Source organism: Ambystoma mexicanum, chromosome 5q (assembly GCF_040938575.1).
Source record: "Ambystoma mexicanum isolate Mex_15411 chromosome 5q, UKY_AmexF1_1, whole genome shotgun sequence".
NCBI lineage: Eukaryota > Metazoa > Chordata > Amphibia > Caudata > Ambystomatidae > Ambystoma > Ambystoma mexicanum.
The window spans coordinates 681,801,272-681,818,238 of record NC_090933.1 but is presented as its reverse complement, the minus strand read 5'-3'; the positions used below and the strand labels follow the sequence as shown (position 1 = coordinate 681,818,238).

At 46.0% G+C, this 16,967-nt stretch overlaps 1 protein-coding gene across 1 annotated transcript in view; it reads right to left on the bottom strand.

The window, feature by feature from the left end:
- MCMDC2 (minichromosome maintenance domain containing 2) overlaps nt 1-16,967 on the bottom strand; it is a 2,206,017-nt gene that overhangs the window by 960,346 nt on the left and 1,228,704 nt on the right. The window contains exon 8 of the mRNA XM_069621139.1: nt 5,167-5,404. Within this exon, the coding sequence (XP_069477240.1) occupies nt 5,167-5,404 (238 nt within the window). The remainder of the gene's footprint in view (nt 1-5,166; nt 5,405-16,967) is intronic.

The window sequence follows — 16,967 nt, the reverse complement described above, 5'->3', positions numbered from 1 at the left end:
CCTGAGAAACCTACACTGGCTCCCAGTAAAAAAAGTATTAACTGCAAAGCCTTCTGCATCACTCCCAAATCACTACATGGACAAGGATCCAAATTCCTGTAAGCCAAAATCAACCTCTACCGACCAGGAAGAAACCTAAACCTAAGAAACCTAAGATCAAGCAACAACCTCCAAATCGAAATGAACACTACGAAAAAAGGAACCGTGGAGGAACTGCATTCTTCCATCTAACAACCAATCTATGGAACTCAATCCCAAAGGAAATAAGAAAGACAGAAAATCACCTTACCTTCAGAAAATGATTGAAAACCTGGATATTTAACTCACAGAGGCTAGGATGGAAATGGGCATCACCCACAATATCACCACAGACCCAGGACAATCAAGGGACAGTACAGATCCTGGAACCAAAAATAAAACAACAACACTGTACTAACCACTAACCCCCCCTGCTCCTCGCTCCTCTCCAGCATACCCCATACATACCTCCAGAGGCGTTGCTAGGGGGGGGGCTTAGGGGGCTATAGCCCTGGGTCTTTTGGTTGTAGCCCCGGATAGAATCTCAGTGTCTACAACCAAAAGGCTAGCCAGCCCCGAGTCCTGACAATCCCAACATTAGTGTAGCCCCGGATCTTTTCCAGACCTAGCAACACCCCTGCATACCTCACACAAACCAATGGGCCGGCCCTACCACACACAAAACACACAACTCACACATCCGCCAAAAGAACAAACTGCCACACACAAACAACCCAGACAGTGGACATTGCCCCTACAGATACAATGAGAAAGCCGACACACACAGATGCCAGTTTCTCCTGGTTCTGCAAGCACCAACAGAAGAGCATAACCTCTATCCTATCCCTCTTCCCTCACTAACCTACCCGACCCACTTTCTTGGAGACCATGCAGATTATAGCGGTGCCCAGTAAAAATCAACTTAACATAACATATCATGATAAAGCCTACAGCTCACTCAATCTGCAAGCAGAAGTGATGGCTAATGGAAAGATTATCTTCAAAGTTAATAACCTGTGTGGACAGGAATGGAGAGGTTCAAATAGAGCTCCCATTAAAAGGTTAACACCAGGTTTAAGTGCCAGTATGGGACCACAAAGGGGACCGGTGGGAAAGTATTTGTCAACCCCTTGAGGAATTGAATAACAATTGGCATCTTAAAGCAAGAGCCTTGCTCTGGCGTGCGTTTAAAGATGGCTAATGCCACCAGGTAGCCCTTGACGGTAGCCAACTGCAGCCCCTGATGGTCTAGGTGCAGCAAGAAAAAAAGAACTGCAGGTGTATTACAAGAGAAAGGATCAATATATTTAGCTCTACACCAGCTGTAAAACTTGTTCCAATGGCAGCGGTAGTGCTTGTGTTGATGGTCTTCTGGCCGAAAGCAACCCCTCCATCATGTCTTCCGGGAGGTCCCAATCGTTGTATCAAAGCTTCTCAGAAACCAGACATGAAGGTTCAGAGTTCTTATTTCTGGGTGAAGAAGACAGCCTCCCTCTTGTGAGAGTAGGTCCTCTCTCTGGGGAAAAAACACAATGGAGGGCAGATGGACATGTCTAGAAGGTCCGGATACCACGTCCTCCTGGCCCAATCCGGAGCCATCAGGATCATGGACTTCCTGACCTTCCTCAACCTCCTGATGACATAAGGAATGACGGGGACTGGTGGGAGTGAACATTCACAGTCCACTACGAACGCATCCCCAGAGTTCTTCTCTGAGGAAATTCCCTGGAGCAGAACAGGTCGCATTTCCTGTTGATACTGGATGCATACAGATCCACAACCTGAGCTAACTCCCAGAGAGCGTTAGGTTCTCTTCTTCGCTAGGTGAATGGCCAATAGAGAGATTCCATTTTGCAGTGCCCAAAACCACTGCTGCATTGCCACCCTGCTTAATGGTAGTGACCCTACACCTCCTCTCTTGTTGGGGTAATGCATGGCCACTGTGTTGTCCGTCATTATCAGGACATTCTTCCCCTGTATGGAAGGCAAAAAAGGCCATCAGCACCAGTCTGACTGCCCACAGCTCTAAGAGGTTTATGTGATTCTGATGGGGACCAATGTCTGCTGATGGCGAGATGACTCATGTGAACTCCCCATCCTGTGAGGGAAGAATCTGTGACTACTGTTATTTCTGGCCACACCTTGCTCGGGACCTGAAGAAGGTTCTTCATTCTGCCTGAGAATTGTGACCAATGGGATCTGAGGGCCCACTGGAGGGACCTATCCTTAGATGGGCTTCTGGCACCAGGAAAATGCGGGATGCCATGAGGCCCAGCAACCTCAGAAAGTCGAATGTCGGAAGATGTTGGGCGTTTTGAAATCTCATCACCATCTGTAAGATATGATGAGCCCTCAACTCCTGAGGCGAAGCCTTCCCCGAGCAAGAGTCCAGGACCGCTGTATGAATTGCAGCTTTTGAGAAGGTGTCACTTGGGACTTCCTAGAGTTGAGGGAGAAGCCCAGTTTGCGGAGAGAGTGACGGGTGCTGTTGAGATGTTCCAGAGCTTGTTCTAGAGAACAAATCCTCATCAGCCAATCGTTTAGGTGGGAAAAGATCCAATCCTGGAGCTGAAAGGCCCAGAGGATCTGTGGAAGAGTGACCATCTTGAATCTGTCCTTCCTAAGGAACTTGTTTAAGCGTCTCAGATCCAAGATGGGTCGCAGTCCTCTCTCTGTCTTTCCAGAAAATAGGTGGAGTACCAACCTCGGTATTGCTCCATTACAGGTACCCTTTCCACGCCACATTTCCCAACAGGGAAAGAATCTCCTGCAGAGGGAGTGAATCTGGTTCCTGAAGAGATTACTTGCTCGGGGGACAATCTGGGGACCTTCATAGAAATGGAAGACAGTACCCTTGGCAGACTGTCTGCAGTGCCCGAGCATCTGAAGTAATGTTACACCATTCTTTCAGATGCTGGGTCAACCTGCCTCCTACCGGGGCCTTTGGACAGAGGCTTTGGGGCTGTGGCAGTGGGCAGTGAGGAGGTGGCTGCCTGAGCAGTTCTTCCTCCATTGCTTCTAACTCTCCTCATTACCTCATTACCTCTAACTCTGCCCAAAAGAAGAGTAGAAGTCAAAATAACACCCTCTCCAAGCCTGGGAAGGAGTATGTTGCTGCTGTTGTGGCTGACAGATGGCAGCTCCCAAAGACTTTGCAGCCGCTTTAGAAGCCTGAATCTTCTCTAAACTGTCACCAGCTTTTGATCCAAAAAGGTTGGACCCATCAAATGGCATGTCCAGAAGCCTTGAGTGAATGTCAGGAGCAAATCCAGACTAGTGTAGCCATGCAAACCTCCTGATGACTGCACTTGAGTCCATCGAACGACCAACGCAGTCCTTGTCATCAATGAATGTATATTTTTCTAAGCGCAAGATGCATTAATGCCCTCGAGGGCCATGCTCCCAGCAGAATACACCATTTTTGCTAAAATATCATATTTTTTGTCATCCCTATCAGATGGGATGGATGGGTAAGCAGCTGCCTTTGAAGTGGAAGTAGCCGCCAGTACAACCAAACCTTCTGAATTAGGGTACCTGGAGAGAAAGTCAGGGTCAAAATATGAAGGTCTGTATTTTCTCACCAACTCCTTTTTCACAGCAGGACTGGTGTCAGGTTTGTGCCAGTTCTCCAAGATAGTGTTCTTGAGAGCTGAATGAAAAGGCAGCATCAGTCCCTTTGGAGGGCCTTTGTCAAGGATGTCTGTGAGGTAATCCTGAGTTATGTCCTTTGCAGGAAGCCCCCAACCCCAATACTCAGTGACCTTGTTCATAACTGTTCTGTATGCCGCATTTGGATGAGCAGGTATGTCAGGTGTGTAGAATTCCACCAATGGGGAGGTGTCCAAACCACTAGCTTCCTAAAGGCATGTAGCCAAGTGCTTTAAAAGAAATTGATCAGAAAGCAACTCTTCAGGGACATTTGGAGTGCCAAAACGTTCGTACCCAAAGGGTACAACATCACCGGGCTCTTCATCTTTCTTGAAGATGGATCCAAAGGACTTGAAAAAGTCCTTTTTGGATTGTGGCCTAAAAGTCAAAGTAGGATCTGAGGTCGACAGAAATGACTGAAGCCTTTGGCTTTGATGCTGTCTCTATGGTCGAAAATGTCGACGCTACTTGAGTAGGCATCTTCAGGGCCTTCAGACTCTATTTTTGGGTGTACGGGTCAAAGCCTTTGACGTGTCCCTGCCGGCTTTTAAAGACGTGGTGGGATCACTAGCCTTTTTTGGCTCTTTCGAGGGACCAGAAAGGGCCGCCTTCGAAAAAACTTCCATCACCTTTTGACAGAACCATTCAGCTGCCGAGGCAGTCTTTTCGGGAAAACGTACCTGTCTCTTGTCAGGTGAGGAATCAAAAAACAAAGAACAGTGGCGTCTCTTCAAACGTTTTTGTGAAGATGAGAACAAAGAATGATGCAAATCGCTCCTAGACCTCGACCGCTTCGAATGTTTGGGCGTTTCTTAGGCCTTGCAGGTGATTTGCCTTCAGAAAATGGAGATTTTGAAACCGACCGAGGTAGGGCGAGTTTCGACCTTCTCTCTTTTAAGGCCTCGTTGGTCATCAACTGAGAGGAACCACACTCAATTTTGTGCTCTTTACCGAGGCACCCGAGATATATCCTGTGCGGATCTGTGATCAACATCTTTGAGTCACAGTCTGCACATCTCTTAAAAGCTGTCTTCAGAGTACACATTTTTTAAGAATTCAAATGAATTCAAAAATAATTACGTAGATAGAATTGCTGAGGCGAGTCGAACCATTCCGAGAGTGTGCTGCACATGCGGAAAAATTGAACTGAAGCAGCAGGCCCAGTGCATGCTATTTATACCATCATCGCCCTCACATCCGGATGCACGAATGAAAAACGCTGAGGGGCATCGACTCAACGCCACACCACAGCCCTGCTGTTGAAAATCTTCCAGACTGCAAGCAGGATATCGGTATATCAAAGATGAGAAATCCGTAGGAAGATACAATCCATTAGAAACAAACCTTTGGAGATAGTTTGTCAAGGGATCTACAACCAAAAACATATTTGTGCCTACAATTCCCCTATAATGGTAATCCAGAGAAACAAATCAGTTCATCTAAATAGAAAACTGAATATTATTTTCAATTTCACACATGAAAAGAACATTACAAACTTACCGATTTACAAGTAGGGTATCACTTGTCACTACCAAAAAATCCAAGAATTTCCCATTTTCGCTTTCCTCATCACACGTTTGCACTAAACTTAATAGTATGCATAATTTAAGCGTATTGTAAGTACCCAATGGTACCACTTGTGAAGCATATATATTGGTAATAATAGCTGTAAAACTCCATGGTGAATTCAAAGTCAACAAGTGCAGCTGTTTTATGTTGTCACTGACAGAACATGGGCCTAATGTGAATAAAGACAAAAATGAAATAATGCTGTTAACATATGTGGTGAAATCGACACAATAACATGATCACATTTAAGGTTAAAAGAATAACAAGCGCATGTTCAGAACTAATTGCAAATGGAAGACACTTACTCTAAGGTGCTTCTCTTTCATGGGTCGATGGTGGGAACAAACAAAGGTCACAGAAAAATGTGTACATCACTGGCATCACCTCAGAAAAGTAATTAAATGACCTACAAAGGCACCTGTATGGCAAGACTGCAGATTGTTAGTGAAAATGGGAGCTGTCTGCAGGGCCCAGGCGTAGGAGTGTGAGGAAGAGGTAATTTTGTACATTGTTATGCTGTTTCATGCCTTGTCATCCTGTTTAATGATTGTTATGCCCTTGTCAAGCCTATCTATTTTATTTTATTGTTTAAAGCGCAGACCTAGCTAAAGAGTAGCATCATTTGGGCTGGCATCTTTTAACAGTATCGCAGTACTGGGAGTTCTGTGCATCGGTATGCGCGTCCATTGGAATTAGTCCTTGGTCAGGTGTTGTTGAAAGAGCCATATTTGGAGAGACTTGCAAAATTGGAGAATTGTGGGGTCATTCCGAGCCAACACCGGGATACATTTCTAGAGGGTGGGTGCATGACAAGAGAAGTATTGTTTGAAAGTCCTGTCTTTGTGGATGAGTTGTGATTCGAAGCCGGTTGGTCGATTTGATGCGCGAGGAGCTTGTGCCACCAGATATGTGGAGCTTTGCCGCCAGATACACCGGTGTGCTAATCGTGTCTGCATTGTAGATGATTTTCTTGTACAAGTACTGTAGCCCTTCAGAGTTGAGAATGTATTACAGTTCAGGTCCACAGAGCGGTTTGTACTCCCAGTCAATTGTTTAATAAAGCTGGGTTTTTTCTTGCACGGTGTACACTTTTTTTGGATTACTTTTGAATTTTTCTTGGATCGCCCCTGAGGCTCCATGTCTACATTTGGAGGCCACAGCGAAATATCCAGTCTTCTCAGAGGGCTCTCTGCCGAAACGCATGGAGGAGCAGTGCAGCCCGTCGAGACCAGATAAAGTGCACTCACAATGAGGTGTGGTATACGACTGAGTTCCCAAACTGTATGCCTGATCCCGGGGGGCCGAACGTGACTGGAGAAAGTGCAAGCTGGTGAGGAGAGACTCAGCACCAAGAGGATTTAGATGCCCTAGAGCACGTGAATTTTGGATTTAATAGAAACCCAATACCATAGTAGTGTTATAAGGGATCTCCTCGTAGAGGAAAGGTAGCGTTGTTTAGTAATAATTATTATATTTATTAGTAATACGAATGTAATAGTAGTGTGCAGGGGATCTCCTAATTTTCACTTTTTGTATCAAGGAAAGGTGATGTCATTTGTAGTTGAAGTGTTGTGGGATCTTCTTGAGAGAGAGGAAAGGCTGTATGCTTTGTAGAAGTCAAAAGGGGATCTCCTCGGTAGGGGAAGGGCATTGAAGTGTATGTGAGCAGTATTTGGGGAAGGAGTATATTGTGATTAGGAGTGTGAACGTAGGGTTATGTATAAGATGATGATATGGATTGGTTGAGAATTGTGGAGTTGGGAGAGGAAGAAGTGAGTGGTGTGATGTGTTGAGGTGATGGTGTGTTTTGTATTTGTGTTATATTATAAATATTTTTTGAGCCTTGTACAAGTGGAAAACATTTCGATTGACATATTTGCCAATAGTGGGGCCTAAGTTGACAAAAGGGAGTACACGACTCTGTTAGAGCAGTGTCGGAGAACAGCAAAAGGGAGGGGATGGGGCTGATTGGAATAATGAAGACTCCCTTGAAGCATCTTTGTACTAAACTGCCACAATACTGAGATAAAGTAATTAAATATCATTTTGAATGGGCTGCAGGACACGGCAGGACAATGCTTTAAAGCGTGGCCGAGGGAAGGCACATTTGAGAGTGACATAGTTGAACACGTGTTCTTATTTATTATCCAAACATAAGGGGAAGACATTACAGAGTATACAGAGTATTTTGGCACTGTGGAACATGTTTGAGGAAGAGAATAAGCCACCTCCCACAGAAACTAGTACAAGTGTAGACACGGGTACGGTCCCATCGAGCCCGCCCCCATACGCGCTCTATCCCACTTTTCAACCAGCGGCATGATATGCTAACCGCGGCGAGTATCTCCAGCGGAAGACACTGAAGGGCAAGTAAGGAAAAGCAGCGCAGGTAGTAAGACGGGGACCACAGGTACTAAGACACACGCTCTGCCAGAACAAGGTAAACCACGTGACTAATCAAAAGGGGTGTGCCGACAGATTGAGGACATGCTAAAAGAAGAGGAGAAGGAGGAAGAAAAGGCAGTGGGGATAAAAGAGGAGGAGTCATCTTTCCGTTAGGGAACATTCCCATCTTAGAGTTAGGGCATGTTAGACGTTACACCATCCTGACCATTGAGAATAAAGGTTTTCAAACTGTGTTTCACTTGACTGTGTCGTCTCTTGATACCACGCATGTCTCACAACACACACACACACACAAGCAGATTTGAGCAAGGTACCAGAATAGATATGGACCAGTGGTGCCCAGGATGTATGCATTCTGAAAGGGGCAGGGGCAGTTTGCATAAAGTTAAAAGGAGCAATATTACGCTCGGTAAAACAGTACCCCCTGTCAATAGAGGCAGACGAGAGAATATATTAAACAGTATTGGCCCTGTGGCGACAGGGCATTATTAAGATTTCAGAATCCCCATGTAACACTCTGTGAGAAACTGGGCATCACAGATCCGGCTCTGGAGTGGCTGACCTCCTTTCTCCTGGACTGACCCACCCAGCCCCAACCAACTCTCTGTCCACTTTTTTAAAACAAACATTTTAATTTTATTTAAAACAACAAACAACCTTACAAACACAAATGGATGGGTGTTCACAACTTAGTTACAATCATGTAGATATGCAACAATTCAATGCCTTTACTATGCCCCTATCCCCTCCCACCTCCCTCTGCCCCATTACAGCAGTGCTGTTTTATTTTACACAATTTCTTGCCACCTCTATCGTAGTACAGTGTAAACTAAAATTGGCCCGTGAAAGTCTGCACCCCTAATGCCTCCTCCTGATATATACATTCAGATAATCCCAAAATCTGCATCTGAGATAAACATTGCCTGAGTCAGCTTATTCCTGGCTTCAATAACCATGCTCCTCTCGTGTGTCCCTCTCTGTAATGCCCTGTGCCATACTGCAGTCTCAGCTAGTGACCAATGTTTCAAGTCTGCCCACCAAGCTTCAATTCCCCTCTCTCTCCACTTGTGGTGTTCCCCGGGGCTCTAACCTCTCACCCTGTCTCTTCAATGTCTACTTGGACCCCTTGGCCCTCCTGATCTAACTTTCAGTGTTATGCGGATGACACTCAGCTCTCCTTCAGGCTCCCCTCAGCCTCCTCTCTTCCCTCGCTCATTCCGGACTGTCTATCCGCGATCCACGAGTGGAGCACCTCCAATGACCTCTGCCTTAATGGCAGTAAGACTGAGATCGTTCTCATATGGACCCCTGCTCCTGCTTTCCCTCTTTCAATCTGACCGCCTCCCCTGTGCCCTCTACCGTAGCCGTACCTGTGAGGCAAAAAACCTTGGTGTCATCTTCGACCCCACCCTCTCCTTCTCTCCGCACATCACAGAACTTGCCAAGAAGGTTCACTACCAGCTGCACCTCCTCATAGGTATTCCCCTTTTCTCACTTTCCCCCAGAATCTCACTGTCTCTCGAGCCCTAATTCTCTCTAGGCTGGACTACTGCAACAGCTGCTTTCTCAATCTTCCCTCCTCTACTCTCTGCTCTCTACAACTAATCCAGAACAGTACTGCAAGACTTATCCTTGGTTTCAAGCCCAGGGACCGTATCTCTCCAGTCCTAAAATCTCACACCTGGCTCCCGGTGGCTGCAAGGATCAAGTTCAAGACCCTCTTCATCGCCCACAAGGCTTTCTGGGGCCGGAGCCTGCACTACATCCAACTCTCTCTTCCATAATACCTTTCTCCTTGAGCCCTTCACTCAGCTACCTCCAACTCTCTGAGGGTCAGAAGGTTCTCCAGGCAGAGAGTGGGGGTTAGATCTCGCTCCTCTGCTGGTACCTCCCTCTGGAAAGGCCTCCACGCCCTTCTCATATGTGAGCCGGACCACCTGAAGTTCCGGAAGCAGCTCAAGACTTTCCTTTTCTCCTCTGCTTTCTCTCTTTCCCTCCCTTGTGGACCAACTGTCCGTGGGGCTGACTGGTTGTTTGGCTACCTTCAGAGTTTCACTGAGTGCCAGGCTTCTCCATGACCCGTCTTCTCTGCACTGCCTCTGGGCCTACCATGCACTTAGAAGCTGTAACTTTAACCTCTACAGTCCCCTTCCTCTTTGCACTTACCCAGAGCAACGCAGCCCTGGCTGCACTTACTCAGAGCATTGCTGCCCTGATTGCACTTCCTCCTTCCCTGACACTTCCCCTTCTCCCTTCCCCCTGCATTTGGCGTTGTGACACTTGCACGATCTGATTGACACAAGACCTAGTAAGATTGTTTGTCTTGTCCTCCCTCTGTCTTCCCTCCCTTGTCCTGTCGCACCTAGAAACACTTGTGTACAGGTGCGTTATAAATGACTTATCATATTGTATCATATCATAACATGGCCATTTACCCTGTCAAGAAAGCGAAAAGGGGGCTGTGGAGGATGATCCAGGATCTTCACCCATTGAATAACATAGTGGAGGTGGAGTTTCCGGTGTTACAAAATACAGACACCATTTTGTGTAACATCCCCAATGAAGCAGGTCATTTGACAGTGATTGACTTAAAAAATGCATTCTTTTCGATTCTGTTACATCCAGATTCTCAGTATCTTACCATGTTTACCTACCGCGGCACCAGGTTCCAACACATGCATTTACCACAAGGGTACTGTGAATCTCCAAGTGTCTTTAATAGGGTGCTACAAATGGACTTGAGTAACTTACAGATGCATAGCACATTGGTGGCCAAGTCTTATCCGCGGCAACTACCCAGCTATGGAATAAGCTTCCCCGTCTCTTCGTGCTACAAAGGATCATTTTGCATGTCAGCGACTTTTGAAAACGTATCTGTTGTAGGGTTTTGTCTTTTCTCTTTTTTTTCTGTTTTAGTTTGTCCCTGAGCTACTCTTGGCCTGCTTTGCTTAGCGCCAAGATGCCCTTGTGGTGAATGTTTGCGCTATCTATATTGATATAATATACGATAACATAGCACAGTGATGTAATATGCTGATGATCCTTTAGAATGTAGTACAACAGAGGACCAATGTAGGGAGGATACAGTTGCACTACTCACATTACTGGCAGAGAAGGGATAAAAGGTGGATAAGGACAAACTGCAATATTGTCAAATGTAAGTAGTGTACTTAGGACAGATAATATCAGCAGAGGGTAGGAGGGTCACCCCAGAAAGGACAGCAGCAATTCAGCACACCCACAACCAAACACAGTAAAGGAAATGCAGCCATTTCTGGGGTTGTGCAACTACTGTAGGTCATGGATATATGTATACTAAACCCCTTCTCCAGGGTTTGAAGGAAGCGCAGAAAACAAAAGGCCATGTGGTCTAGACCCAGGAGATGATTGATTCATTTCGGGAATTAAAAGAGGCACTAAGCACTAACCCCGTTCTGGCAACACCAGATTATAAAAAGGTGTTTTACTTGTTTTCACACTCTAATGGCCAATTGATGACGGCTGTACTGACTAAGAATAAATTGCAAGTCCACAAGCCTTTGGCCTACTACAGCAGTCCCCTAAATTCAGTAAAACAGGGACACTTTCCATGTGAACAGTCTCTTACAGCAGCAGCATTTGCAATATAAAAACAAGTATTGGCAATGCCAATAGTTTGGGCGTTAAGTTGCTTATTGCAATTTACATTCAGCATGGAGGTAAGTAATGAGGAATGGCAGCACAAGGAAGAAGAAATAGCAAGATGGTAGGAAATGAAGAGAAGCACTGTGGGGGGAGGAATAAGAAATAAATCCAATCGATGAAAGCTAGCCCAGCAACAGTACACAGGATCAGTGTACAACATTTGAAAGAAGGAGCGACATTGCAAAGGGGGGAATGAGCAACCAACAGTCCAAGGGGGGGAGGAGCGACAGTGCAAGGGGGATGGAGCGACAGCACAGGGGGAAGGAGCAACAGCGCAAGGGAGAAAGAGCGACAGCGCACACCTTGTCTGGAATAAGTACCAGGCTTGAAGACCCCTTACTAGAAATATGATGATGGCAAAGTGATATGTTCTCCGTTAAAATATAATTTTAAAAATGTTCTGAAGCACTACTTCAGCATTTCCAGTTGTCAGGCAATTCTTTTGCGGATATTTGGTGGTTTACGCCACCACAACTCGCCAAAACCAATGAAGTACCTGTACAACTGTATGCTGACCATTAGGAGTCCGTTCAAAAGCCCTGTATCTCACCCAGTCATATCTGCTTCTTAATAAAGGCATGTAGGAAACCTGTGCCAAACTAGAAGTCTAACTATCATTTCTCCTAGGTCTTAACGGCTAGGCAGATTGCACTGTAACCCCATCGAGAAACCATATACCCAAACAAGTACCCTTAGGGTTAATTATTCTACATTTGCCCCCGCCCCCTTCTCACAAACTAGCAGAACGAAACATCAAATAACAAGGAAGCAAATTCAATGAAATCATTGCAAAGGAAGGCAGGGAAGAATACTCTGCAATGTGTGGCTGCTACCTAGATACTCTGGACTATAATTCCTGTGAGCCCTCACCATTGGCCGATAGGAGTTGCAGTTCAAAACATCTGGAGGGCCAAAGGTTGTGAAAACACGATCCAGCCTCCCGCGCCCATTTACCCAATAAACTCAATGCACTGCCTCCCTGGTTTTAATTAGGGAGGCAAAGACGAAAGTCAAAAAATGTTTGTCTTGGAAGCAGGGCATGACGGATGGGAGAAGGTGTTCATGGAAAGAAGATGTAAAAGGCAGACATCACTAGCATCTCAATTTGCAATCCCACATCCCTGTCCATTTGTGCACCCCTGCCCCACACCAAGCAAAAATGTTTTACGACCAAGATGCTCGATTCATACAAAAACATGTAAAGCTTCTCCCCGATGTTCACGCTGCGTTGTAATACACAATGCCAAGTTATCTTTGTTGGGGACAGGGAGGATAGGGTGTTGGTATCCTAAATGCGCTTAGTGACGTTTTAGCTTCCGTGCAAGGCTTCAAGGTGCTCCAATGATAACAATAGATGGTAGTGAACATACCTGAAGAAAGCTATGGCGGGAGAGCTGATTCTAACATGTGACCGAAGGTCCTAGGCAGATGTCTGAGCGAGTGCAGAGTTCTCTTACCGGCTACCACTCCCTCCACCCTCCTGCCACAGGGTTCACTGATGCCCCTCACTTACGTTGCTGAAGCTACTCAAAGCCATGCCTCCGGGCCCGATCCCTCCTTCGCGCTCCAGGGAAATGTGTTGCTTCCATCAGGGTAAGCCCTGTGCCCGGCAGCCTGAGGCCATGTCGGAAGCCCAGGGCTTGGGCTGCCAGTTTCCGTCAGGATCCCTCTCCTGCTCTGTTTCTTGTTGGGACACTTCCACACGCCTATACCAGCTCTTCCGTGGTTCTCAAAGGGCTTCCTCAATCCTTGTTCCTGTGTTTTCGCACATATAATTATGGGCTCTTCATGTCTGTTTTGTTTGTTCCTATGGATGCATGTTGTAGGAACAGCCTGTGGAACACAGTGTACAAGAAGGCAGGGGGGGTGCAAGCTGCGGCGGCTTCACCTACATGTTGGGACAGGGCTAGCAGCTCAACATTTCGAACTTGAAACAGGGGAGAGGTGGGTGGCTGACGTGAGCGCAGTGCGCAGACGCAACGCTCGTTCTAACCACACGTTCTGCCGGGAAATGTAGGCCTAAGTATACCCTTCTAACAAAAGCTACTTTTCGATAGTAAACTTGAATTACAGGAAACGATTTGAGCTCCCCTTCCAGCACACGAAAGAACCTGGCATTTCCAGTATTTAAAAGCATTTTTAATTGCTGCACGCCTTTCTTTCAAAACATTGCTGTAGAAAGGCACAACGCGAGTCGCGTTGATAGTGCAAGCCGCGTTGTAAGTCACACAGACAGTACTCTTTGTCTGCGACCCAATGTCATGATGCCTACCCCCAGGCATCCGGACCAAGCCCATCAGCCCCGGGAGCAGGCATCTAGACATTTAGTAAAACCTCAGCAGCCTCGGCTGGGGGCTATCTGGGTTCAGTCCTGGCGCCTTAGGCTCATAGTAGAAATCAGCCCTGGCGCCTAAGGCGCTAGGCTCATAGTCATTACTTACCTCAGGCAGACCATGCTGCAAATGACTCCAATCCAACATGAAGCCTGAAAGGGACTATTTTCTACAGGGACTATTTTTTACTCGGGTGTGGTTCTAATGACTTCTTACCTGGGACCACTTTTGAGGCTATTTAAACCACGCCCGACCAGCAACACACGCTTCGCGTTATTCTGCATCCAGCAGCGTAACGGTCACCGTGCCTGCAGCCTGCATCCAGTCTTCTGCCACGCCCGCCTCGAATCCGGAGCTCCTAAAACAAAGAGGAAAGAAAGGGACAAGGTTAGAAAACAAACTTATTTCTAATTCACACCTGATTATGGATCCATCTCGTCTCTGGTCCTGTAAAGAACATAATTTCTGCACGCGCCGCACCTCCAGCTGCAGCGCCGCGCCATACTCACCAGTCTTCACAGCATCCTTCGGGTCGGCGCTGCCTCCATCATTTCTTCACCGAACTTCGGCACCTAGGAGACAAAAGAAAACCACAAGGTGAGCCGAGGGAACCAACAAAGATAATTCTTACCACCATAGACTTACCTGATTTACCACCGGAGGCATTCTTTTGTGACTCTCCATATTTTCACGTGCCGCATCTGTACAGAGAGACAAAACAACACGTTTTCCATGTGCAACATTTACCGGACAGCGCCGGGTAATACAGACTCTTACCTGAGCGCCACCAGCTGCCACAAGAGCATCGTTTCCCGAGCCAGCTGCAAGACAAGAAAGGAAGGGGGGAACAAGAGTAAACATCGGACATATTGAACTCTATGAACTTAATACTTACTGGTCCTCACCAGGAATCTCAGAGTCAATACTCTCCGGAACTCTCCCGAGCCTTCAAACCAGTGAAGTAACTGGAATCGACGCGCCCCTGCAAATCCACGCAGGATGGAGAGCTCATCTTTCAAGAATATAAGGTGAGATTGCTGTGAGGGCATTTCGGAGGTGATTAGTTGGGGAGGACTGTGGGGATGCCATCACTTGAATCCACAAGTGGCTAAATCCATCTCTCCACTTGCAGGAGAATATTTCTACGGGTTAAGCAGACAAGATTAGGAGGGCAGATCCAGTCAGTCATCGCTGCACTACGCGTCAAGTGGGTGGAGACCACAGCTGTCCGGGTCCGACCGACGCCCCTGTGGGAGCCAGGTGAGCGTAACACCCAACTAATAGATGTGCAGGGGGGTACTCCCTTTCACCCAATGACTGTATATGGCAACAGAATAGCACAGGGAAACCAGTGATGCCCCAGACACTGCTCCACATATCACTGGACCAATTATATTACCCAGCGCACACCTCTAAGGAATAAGTCGCTGCAGAAATACAAGAGCAATGGTTCATACCCAACTTACAGGAGCATGTGACTGAATTTGTGAAGAATTGTCTGTTGTGTCAGCGTTATAATGCGGGTCACACTTGAACTGGATAGTCCAGCCCCTTTGATGAGCAGCAATTACCCTTGAGATGGATGGGGATGCAGATCTTACTCATACATCAAATAATAGGGCCGAATCAGGAAGTTAACAAAAAGGAAGACTGTTTTATTGTCAATTATGTAAACCAGGGAGCATAACGAACATCAACGCAAACGCTCGATCTTCAAACTCAATGCATTTAAGAAAAAACTGTACTTTTATAAGTAAAATGTGTCATCAATGACATTGACCTAAGTCACTACCAACGGCATCCTATGTGGCAAACTATAAAAACATATGAGCATGGGTGATTGGCTCTGAGTGAACATCTAAGTATATGATCCATACTAGTCTCGAAAAGTGAAACTATGTGATTGGTTACTTAACATCAGGTGGGCAACTAAGCCCGCCTCTAAAAATGAACACTATGAACGTCACTAAATACACAACGTCCGAATTGGTTTACACACTATAGGACCCCTGAACACGCAAGTCCTCTAAAATTGGTTGGCACTCTATCCATCTTCAGTACTTTTCCACCTATGTTAGCAGCCTGCAGGCTGTCCGTCCAGATGTGGGTGAGGTTGCCTTAACTTTAGCTTCCCACCAATTAGCATATCAATCCATCATCACCTCAGTGGTCTAATGTCAATTAGGCCTTTGAGCTTCGTCCTTGAGAGTGTTCTTAGCTCTGAGAAAATTAGGGAGTGAGCAGCAGAGTCTGGCGCAGCACAGTCTGGCTTTATGCGTAGGTGCGACCATCTTGTTCGTCCAACTTCATGCTTCCATGTTACTAAAGACCATAAAATCAATCCTTTTCGTGTATTTAATATTTTATTCCAATAGACCTCTGACGTCTTCTTTGTTATGTTCACTCCTTCTGGACAGGATGTTTGTTCTTTCACACGATTTTGTATCCAAAATCAGTTTACTCCAATTTGATAAGACCTTGGCTTCTTGGGGCTTATCCAACCTCGCCTTTCTGAGCTCTGCTTCTGTAATTCAATGTCTGCTTTTTTAACTGCGGCACACTGAACTGAGGCCTTTTTGCTAATGTCCAACCTGCTTTAATACGTTTAGTGGAAACATCCATAATTCTCTCATTCCTATGTATGTATGTGTTGGCGCTTGCCGCAATTTATTTCACTATAAACTTAGAGCTAGCTGCACAATTACTTTGCTGCTTGCGTTTCTTCTGCATGTGTACACGTGTAAAATGATTTAACATCTTAATTTGTTTCTGTGGCATATGTTTCTTCACCTTGAGCCCAAGATGTCACTTATCCTTATTGCTTTCTTGATGCCTTATAGAATATCTGTATTCTGTGATCACTGCATCTTTTTATGTACTTCATCTTCAGCTCCATATAACCTATACTTGGCAATGGCTAGTAATACTACCATTCATCCTTGCCGTTTATTGGTTCTGCTTCTTCAGGGATCTCGTTCAGATGGCCATCATATTTCTTTGTATGCAGATAAGGTTTTCTCAATGGGTACCTTGGCTCCCAGATTCTTTTAGGTACTGGCCCTTTCACTGGCACTGGACTGAGCCCATATTCTGCTCTTTATCGATTCAACTGTTCTGTATATGTCACATACTCTGGTTTCCAGCATACAGGTAAAAGGGGTGGGTCGATTGAGGTGGGGGTACTTGGCTCCTTCTCTTCACACTCTCAAGACAATAAAAGCTATATTACCTCGTCCATCAGGACAGTTTCAACATTTGCACATAGACTATTTAGAAATGACACTGAGGTGTAATTCTTATCGTTATGTC